General features: G+C 34.7%; 1 protein-coding gene across 1 annotated transcript; it reads right to left on the bottom strand.

Moving 5' to 3' along the window:
• Positions 1–1,272: 1,272 nt before the first annotated feature.
• hspb1 (heat shock protein, alpha-crystallin-related, 1) lies at positions 1,273–5,964 on the bottom strand. The gene is made up of 3 exons (XM_058777529.1): positions 5,502–5,964; positions 3,424–3,487; positions 1,273–2,550 (listed from the first exon to the last, which is right to left on the bottom strand). The coding sequence occupies exons 1-3, from the start codon at positions 5,902–5,904 to the stop codon at positions 2,385–2,387; spliced, it is 633 nt and encodes a 210-aa protein (XP_058633512.1). The 5' UTR covers positions 5,905–5,964; the 3' UTR covers positions 1,273–2,384.
• Between the last annotated feature and the right edge of the window lie 3,887 nt (positions 5,965–9,851).

Raw genomic sequence — 9,851 nt, 5'->3', positions numbered from 1 at the left:
TGCCAGTTGTTAATCCATAAGGGTTAGAGTTTAATCAGATCTTGCACTCAGTCCTTTTAAATGTTCTGTTTTGGCCAGTTCACGGTGCTCTCTCTGTATTTAATATAATAGATCAATTGCACCCTATATTGCTTTTATAACAATTTGGCAGTCATATCAATATTATTGAAATGAGAGTTAGTGAGACAGAGTCTTAGGAGAGCTGGCCTACTTCTGCGCTTCTGACGGTGTGCATGCGCATGGATCTGTGGTTCCTCCAATCAAACCCTCGGCTCACTTCACTACACAAGGCTCAGAAAAGGACAGCTGGCAAAATAAGGAATGAATGGATGCAATAGATGGGAAAGAGGTAAAGCTTTTCAGAAGAACAGTGCAGTCAAACAGAGCAAATAATGACTTTGGTTTTGGTTTCTTGGACACTTCACCCATCTGGAGTTAGTTGGACAAACAATTTCCTTCAATCTCATGTCAGGCCACTAGGAATATTTTTACATTACACAAAGAATAGGTCACAGTTGCTTCTGCATATAAAGCTAGAATATAAGTATTTTAACATCAACTTACATTCCTAAAATTAATTAAGATACACCAATTTTTATGTATACTGTACATTTTTGTTTTGTGTGTCATCATTTTAATATACAAAATGAACATGAAATGCATGACAGTTGGTAAATCTAAAATTACATAATGATAACAGCACATTGCACTTTCAGTGGTCTGTTGGCTCATGTACTTAGGCAATCTTTGTTCAGAGCTGTCAGAATCAATACAGTTCATCAGTGCAGTTTCCTTTAGATCTGCATTATCTCCTAAAGCACCGTACAGGGTTAAAAATGTCTGTAATTTGTTCACCACAGAAGTGCAAGGGTAATATTAACACGAGGATTTTCCTGACAATGATGAAAACTGTGTGCAGTGAACATGAAAGATGCTACTTCAGTAGATGAAGCTTATGCATGCATGAAATGCATTATGCATAAAACATTTCAAACAATGTGCATTACTTATTAAAGGGGTTTCTACCAGTTTCTGTCCCATCACTGCTATTTTAAGGCACCTCTTACAGTTACAGTCAATAACCATATTGATTTCATGTTTAAATTCATGAAAGATGTGACTAAATAGTTCCCTGTTGTGTGAGAGAGATGACTTAGCAAGTACAGTCAGGATTTGTGTAATTCTTTAAACTGATTTAAATATGGTAAAAATGTAGCAACATATAATAATAAATAATTGTGATCAAAGAGATAAACATCAGATAATCCAGACTGCCTGAAGATGTTTATTCCCAACTCCACCATGAGGATATTCAGAAATAAAGCCTTTATTACAGTCATTTAAAACATTATGCAATGCCTCACAAAACCCAAAGAGACCAATCTGAAGACACTCCCTGCCGAGACGACTGATGTGAGGAAACTGTGTTGTTGCAGTTAAACAGCATGGCGATGTCTGGTGGAATCTATTTGTATGATCTTTTCATTTCAAAAGGAAACAGGCTATCCTTCATTTTCAGTTTCTTCAGCTTCATATGAGAAAAGAGTTAGATTGGATTTAAAAAAGCTACAATGTTGTAGCCTAAAACAGATGACTAAAAAGCCACAGTATTTACTTGTCAACATTAACTAATAGCTAACATGGACAAGGTGATATAGCAGGAAAAAAAAAGTTTCAGGCAGAGAAACGTATACATTTTGATGAATACATATTATAAAAACCAACATTTTGCCAGCATATGGTAAAACTGCAGTTTTGTGAAGCTCCTGAAGAAATGTCATGGACATAATTCACCATAATTCAAAAAAAGTTTTTTTCTTAAATACAATCCATATTTTAGGACCATTTGCATTGTAAATTTTTTTTTAAATTCTTACATTACTGTAGTGCAAAATCATCTCATTCACATAGAATAAAATCAATCCCTCCAGACAATATAAAAAAAAAAAATGTATATAAACAAATGCTACCAGGATCTATATGCACAATAATATTTTATTATGTTATTTAATATGCAAATAATACATATTTCAATAATGGGGTAAAATGTTTCATTGCAACATATAATTTGATATCAATCTTTTTGATTTAGGGGTAAAATATGAGCATGTTTTTTTAGAGATTGGTGCGTACACAGTCGTTATGATTTACTACAAGTAGAAGAGAGGACGATGATAAAAAGAAGAGACAATGAGGGAAAAAAGTGATGTACAAAATGAGATGGGAATGCAATATGACAATTCCTCCTCTCCTACCTGCAGTTTGCAAAGAATAGAAGTATCAAGACATTAATATGGAACATTTGCGTTCATGCTGAAGAAAACAAACTCAAGGTACCACAGTGATCTGCCTGTGTGTGTGTGTGTGTGTGTGTGTTGTAGTGCTCAGGGTTTCTTTGTACTGCTGGCAGTCACTGCGCTGCCTGTGTTGACAGGGATGTTGATTTCAGTGCCCTGGATGGCAGGTTTGGGCAGCAGAGCTTCAATGGTCAGGATGCCCTCAGGAGACAGAGAGGAGGTGATCTTCTCAGAGTCGACACCAGAGGGCAGACTGCAACACAAGACAATCACCTGACATTCAGGAAATCACAGCTCCAGAAAAAAGGCATCACATCAAGTTTTAAATGTATTTGACTCATCTAGACTTGAGGATATTTTATATTATATGTGTACTATATATTTCTTTAGGTCAAAAACTACTACACTAAAATGAAACAAAAACTATTGGAGTATGTTTTAAAAGAAAATACTATTCCAGTTTTTCCACTTTAAAATGTCACATTTAATAATATGTTTTACTTGCTGTTCTGCTGTAATTGCAAAATTTACTAGCAATTTCTGAGTGAAATTTGTTTCTAAACCTAATTTTGTCATTAAAGTATCTGTCATCTCTTGTAATGAATGCATACCTGGATATATTATTTCAGTTTTATTTAGGTTATATATAATTGAATTGTGATCAAAGAGATAAACATCAGATAATCCAGACTGCCTGAAGATGTTTATTCCCAACTCCACCATGAGGATATTCAGAAATAAAGCCTTTATTACAGTCATTTAACCTGTTAACCCGCATTTACCATTTCCTTACTTGTGACATTTACCAGCAATTGCTGAGTGAAAATTGTCTCTATACCAATTTTAGTGCACTTTTTTCATAGAAGTATCTGCCACACACACACACAAATTTTGCAGTTAATGTGAATTTTTTCTTTTTAAAGCATTGAAACTCGAGAGAAATTAACACAAAATATGAGCACATGTCCACAGAGAGTTTCAGCTCTTTCAAAAACAGATGTGAAATATTATGCAATGTGATGCATGAATCACTGTCATGAGCCATTCTCTCAAACATGTCCCACCCTCTTAGTATTCTCGGGACACTGTGACTCTTGATCCTCTCTATCAAGTGTGTAGTACTTACGTGTATTTCCTGGTGAAACATCTGGACACAAAGCCATGTTCATCCTTCCGCTCCTCATGTTTGCCTGCACGCAGATCATAGACACATGAAATATCTTCACAACAGCAAAGACTGGAGAGCAAATGAACATTTCTCATCAGCATCTCCCGGGTTCAAATGATCTAAGCTGCTGTCCACATACTCTTGCTGTATATCAGCTGTTTCAGTTGTGTCTATTTTTATTTATAAGAAACCACTATAAGATCTCATTAGCAACTGGATAGCAACAACTTGGCAACCAATCACCATTCACATTATTCAGAAAATGTACAAATCTGATTATATTTGTAGATCTGTGTTACGTTTCTGATGTAGTGTTGACTGTAGTTGATTGAGACAATTAGGAACCACATGCTGACTGAGCTTTGCCTCTAATGTGTCATGTTTAAGTTTCCTCAGTTTGGCGACGAGTATCTGCTCCTTCTCTTGAAAGCGTAACACAACATTGTGCGTTTGACCTCGCGACTGTTCCTCAAAGCCCTAAACTCTGGCTGACACCCGGCCGCGTAACCCAGCACCAGCTCTGTTTGTTTAGACAACACGACCCTCGCCATCTGACAGACGGTCACGGTGACGGATGAGATATGAGAGGATTCCAGTGTGTATTACTTCACAAGCTCAACATGAAACGCTCCCCATTTCACTTCTGAAATCTGATGCATTTCCAAATGAAATAAAAGTAAAAATGTAAGACTGCAAAAAAAGATGATGTTACATTGAAAAAGGTTTGTACTTGGATGACACAAGGATGAGAACTTGAGTCTGCAAGCTCTGGCCTCTGCATTCTGCACATGCTGTTTAACTGCATTGTGCTCTGCTTATGTAATATCTCAGGAATTTCCCAGGAAAATCAGCTCCCACCCTACAGAAGATAAAAGTTCTCCCAGCAATGCATGTTATTCAGCAGCCTTTTGTTTTCTTCACATTCGACCACCTCTCTTCCTCAGGGAAGCCCATTTCTTCCACAAAAAGAAAAAAAAGAAAAAAACACATGCTTTGGTACATCATAATGATGAGATAAAAAGTCACAATTATGACAAAATGTCAAAATTATGAGACGGCAAGTAAATTCTAAAAAAATTAAAGTCAAAATGACCACAGGCCAAAATTAGGAGGCAAAAAGTTGAGATTATGACCTACTAAGTCATAATTATGAGGTAAAACTCATTTATGACAAAAAAGTTTAAATTATAGAAATTATATTTTCTAAGTAAAGTCATAATTGACAAAAAAGTCAAAAGTCATAATTTTGTGATACAAACTCAATTATGACAAAATGATATGAGATACAAAGTCATAATTTTGAAAGTTGATTGATCAACATTATGAGATATTAAATCATGACAAAAAATATTACATAAAAACTTCTGACATGACATACTAAGTCGTAAGTATGACATAAAAGGTTTGTCATAATTATGAGTTTTATCTTGTAACTTTGACTTCGTTTGTCATTGATTTTATCATAATAATTTAGATTATTCATATCAAGTTTTATGTCAGAATTATGATTTATCAAAAGAGTTTTGTTTTTCTTATGTAGCAGAAAGGGGCTTCTATACTTCCTGGACATTTCCCTTGCAAAACAACTAAACAAATCAACTCTGCTTTCCTTCCTGAAAGTGAAATATGAACTTTTATAGTAGTTTTTATATGCTATAGCATCTGGACACACAAAACTTTGGACTACTATTCATTGTATCAAGAAGATCTTTTCCCTTCACTAAGTTCACTTTTCTGCATCATGTTTAAAGACTCATTGTGTTTGAATCAGCTGGTGTTTTGGTGATTTTTAGTGGATGTTCAATATGAAGTGTAAAGAATCACATTAACTAAATAATCAACACAATACCGGCATCTGTTGTTTTAGCACGTCACACGGAGAAGCCTATTTCTTTACAATAAACAACATTTGCTTTTATGCTCTGGAATCTAATGCAATGACATTCAGACATTTTTAAGAGCGACTTTAGTGTCCAAATACTTTATGAGACGCTCTACTTGGGCTAAAGGATGAAATTATGAAGCAAAGTGCTCACCGGTGATCTCCACCACCCCATCCTTGGTCTTCACCGTCAGCTCCTCCGGGGCGAAGTGATTGACATCCAGGCTGATCTTCCAGGCGTCTGGCGTCTGCTTTATCTCAGACATTCCCGAGCTCATCTGTCGGGACAGGGCCCGGCTGAAGTTTGGGGGCATCATGGTGGCGGAGGGCGACATGGGCATCTGAGCCACTGGGCTCTGCATTAAAGAGGCCATTTCCGGAAATCCAAAGGGCCGAATGTATCCGGGCCAGTGTGTGCTGGGAAAGGTGGGCATCTCCTCGGAGAAGTGTGGCATCCCGAAGGTCTGATCGAAGAGCCGGCTGCCCTGGTACCAGTCACGGAAAGGGTCCCAGGATGGGCCGTGCATGAAGGTGAAGGGAATGCGTCTCTCGGCCATGGCTGAAGTTTGTTCTTGCTCTGAAAGTTTTCTGGCAAGTGCTGTGTCCTGTTTGGGAGTGCTGAGATTTATAAGAACGTTCTTAACCGACACTCCCCTTTCCACACTAATGCAACACCCCCTCCCATCCAGATATTTATAGAAGTGACTAGAATGTCTATTCACGGACGGCCTCGCATGAGAGTGGAATCCAAGGCAAAGGCCTTCCCAAAGCCGGCTCCGTTCCTTTCCTGGATGGCTGAACCTCTCTCACAAACACATTCTCTTGCCCTGACACAGGAGCGGAGGAATCTGGAGGTCAGAGCGAGTCAGCAGAAACCGAGCCTTCTGATAACCCAACGATACAACAGGTGACCAAACACACATGCGCTAATTCACAGGAGGAATTCAGTGAAGCTGCAAACACACGGAACACAAAATACAGACAAACAGGGTCACACTGGAAAACAGTTAGCGTAGGATTTACTGAGAATTATCTAGTAAACTTCACAAATCATTACTAAGAAACATTAATGAACGCACTGAATTACAGGCACAATTTAAAGTAGAAAGACTGAAATAATAATAGTAAGAATAATAATAATAATGTTCATTAATATTAATAAATAAAATTATACATAACCCTTTAAAACATAAAAAAGCTAGAAATGATAAAAACCTACAAAAAATTATTAAAACTTTAATTAAAATTAAAATATAAAAATAAAAACTAAATTAAAATATTAATGAAAACTATAATGGTATAAAATAAAATAACACTGAAGACAAACAGGGAAACATAGACTGTAAAAATCAAACAAATGTAGAAAAGCTAGAAAAATTACTTCTTTTATGAGTCATTTCTACTTCTGAGGAAGTCTCGGAAGCTTGGCTATTATTGTTAATTAAAACATAAAACCATAAACATTTGTTTCTTGAAACAAAATAAATGTTAACTGAAATAAAAAAAGCTTAAAGTTATTTTATTTCAGCTAGTTGCCAAATGAAATTAGTAAAACTAAAAAATAAATAAAACTTGATCAATAGAAATTAAATTTTAAAAAACTATATAGACTTAAAAAAAAAAGTGACAAAACCACAAAATTACTAAAAGTGAAAACCAAAATATTAACAACAACTATAAAGGTATATCAATTATACTAAAATAACACTGATTCACTAATTCATATAAATATCTTATACGTGACCCTGGACAACAAAACCAGTCTTAAGTGTCAATTTTTTGAAATTCAGATTTGTACATCATCTAAAATCTGAATAAATAATCTTTCCATTGATGTATGGTTTGTTATGATCGGACAATATTTGGCTGAGATACAACTATTTGAAAATCTGGAATCCGAGGGAGCAAAAAAAATCAAAATATTCAGAAAAACGCCTTTAAATTTGTCCAAATGAAGTTCCTAGCAATGCATATTACTAATCAAAAATTAAGTTTTGATACACTTATGGTAAGAAATTTACTAAATATCTTCATGGAACATGATCTTTACTTAATATCCTAATGATTTTTGGCATAAAAGAAAAATCTATAATTTTGACCCATTCAATGTATTTTTGGCTATTGCTACAAATATACCCCAGCGACTTAAGACTGGTTTTGTGCTCCAGGGTCACATATTACAATGAAATATAGAGTAATGGTGCATGTGTATCTGTAAAGCAGCACTCAGATGTTTAATTAAACCCTCAAATAGTGTGTTAGCAGTTTGACTTCTGCATTAAACTCAAGACTGTAAATCTCCTGACTGCATGAACACATGCTTTAATTCCTGCATCGACGCCACGCAAGAAATGCATTCCTGGAGGTCAAACACGTCAGGGTCACGGGTTCGATTCCCAGCAAATGCATGAACTAGACTATTAAACATAAACCTCTAATGCAATGTAAGTCACTTTGGATGAAAGTGTCTGTCAAATGAATTAATGTAAGTACATCGATTGTACAGATGGTTTCAGACTGAAGTACTATGAAAACATAATGAAGGTGGACTGACTATACAATATCTGCAGCTATTTATAAAGATATCAAGACTAAAGTCCTTACCAGGTCAAGAAAATATGATCATATTACCCCAATTTTACAGTCTCTGCACTGGCTACCTATTAAGTTCCGGATCAATTACAAAATATTATTACTTGCCAATAAGGCACTAAATGGTTTATCTCCTGCGTACCTAACTAGTCTTCTACCACGCTACAATCCATCACACTCCCTAAGGTCGCAAAACTCTGGACTCTTGGTAGTACCTAGGATAGCAAAGTCCACTAAAGGAGGTAGAGCTTTTTCACATTTGGCACCCAAACTCTGGAATAGCCTTCCTGATAACGTTCAGGGTTCAGACACAGTCTCTGTTTAAATCTAGATTAAACACACATCTCTTTAGCCAAGCATTCACATAATGCATCTTATAAACTTGTACTGCATTTATATCTGATCAAATGTACATTATAATTCTTTAGATTGGGTTGAACAAATCATTTTTGCTTGAATAGAACAGCAGCTACGCTAATTACGTCTCTATCTGTTTCTCTGATTCTGCGGTAACTAGGAATTACTGAAGCGTCAGTCTGGATCCAACCCTTAAAAAGATCTGAGATGACCAAACACCTGAGAAGAGATGATGGCAACACCTCAGAGGACCACGGAGGATGCCAACCCTCAGACAACATACATAATTACCAAGTTAAGTCTGTCATAACTTAAATATATTGGGTTTCTTCTGTGTGTATGTGTATATGTGTGTATATATATATATATATGTGCATGTGTGCGTATGTGTATGCATATATATAGTAGAAATTAATTTCCTGTAAAGCTGCTTTGCAACGATTGTATCGTAAAAAGCGCTATACAAATAAACTTGAATTGAAAAATTGAATTGAACTAAAAAATAGTTACTAGTATAAAAAGAACGCAAATTTGCACTAAAATGAATTCATTTACACACTTTCATCCAAACTTACAAACTGATAAAAAAAAAAAAGTTAAAAAAAAGCTTTTTAGCTTTTATGGAGTTTGAAATGTTCAGTAAATAAAATTCTGGAAGAAACTAATGGAAGGCAGTAGAAATGGCTAGACAAGTCATTTGAGCTGCTGGTTTTGCTGTGCGCCACCGGACTAAAAATACAACTGCTCCGTTTTCTCAGGTGATCGGCTGGAGTTTGTGAAGGAGCAGGAAACTTCCAGACGCAAATCCAGACGACATGAGCATCTTCTACAGCATCAGTAACGCCATCTAGTGCTGAAGACACTCCAAAAAGCATACTGCCATATTATGACTGCAAATTCTGCAGCATGCCCTATAAAAATCAACACTGTACAATATGCCATGTGCTAGTACTCCATTCTAAGCTCTAGAAACGTGTTATTTATACATTATTATTTTTTAGTTTTTTGCTTTTGTCATTTTTATTGTTTTTTTTGTTTCTCTCTTTCTTTAAATATATTACTATTTAAGATTAATTTAGTTTTATTTCAGTTTTAGTTTTACTGATTGACTGATAATCTATTATAGTTTTGAATAATGTTTTGAATTAGCTTTTATTTTTATATTTTCCATTTTTGTTTTATTTGTTGCTTTTTGTTCTTTTTAAAATATTAATATTTAAGATTAATTTAGTTTTATTTCAATTCTATTTATTTATACATTATTATAGTTTTTATTAATATTTTTAATTCACGTTTATTTGTTTATCATCAGTTTTCATTTCAAGCTTTTTTTTTGTCATTTTGTTATGAGCTTTTATCAGTTTTATTCTTTTTAATATTACTATTTTGGATTAATTTATTTCATTTTTTTATTCACTATTAAAGCTTTCATTAATGTTTTGAATTAGCTTTTATTTTTATATTTTCAGTTTTCATTTTAAGATGATTTCTTAAGTCATTTTGTTTTGAGCTTTTGCCATTTTATTTATTTATTATTTTCAATATTACTAATTAG

Source organism: Onychostoma macrolepis, chromosome 05, assembly GCF_012432095.1.
Source record: "Onychostoma macrolepis isolate SWU-2019 chromosome 05, ASM1243209v1, whole genome shotgun sequence".
NCBI classification, from domain to species: domain Eukaryota; kingdom Metazoa; phylum Chordata; class Actinopteri; order Cypriniformes; family Cyprinidae; genus Onychostoma; species Onychostoma macrolepis.
The sequence above is the reverse complement of the archived record's forward strand: the minus strand, read 5'-3'. Positions and strand labels throughout refer to the sequence as shown.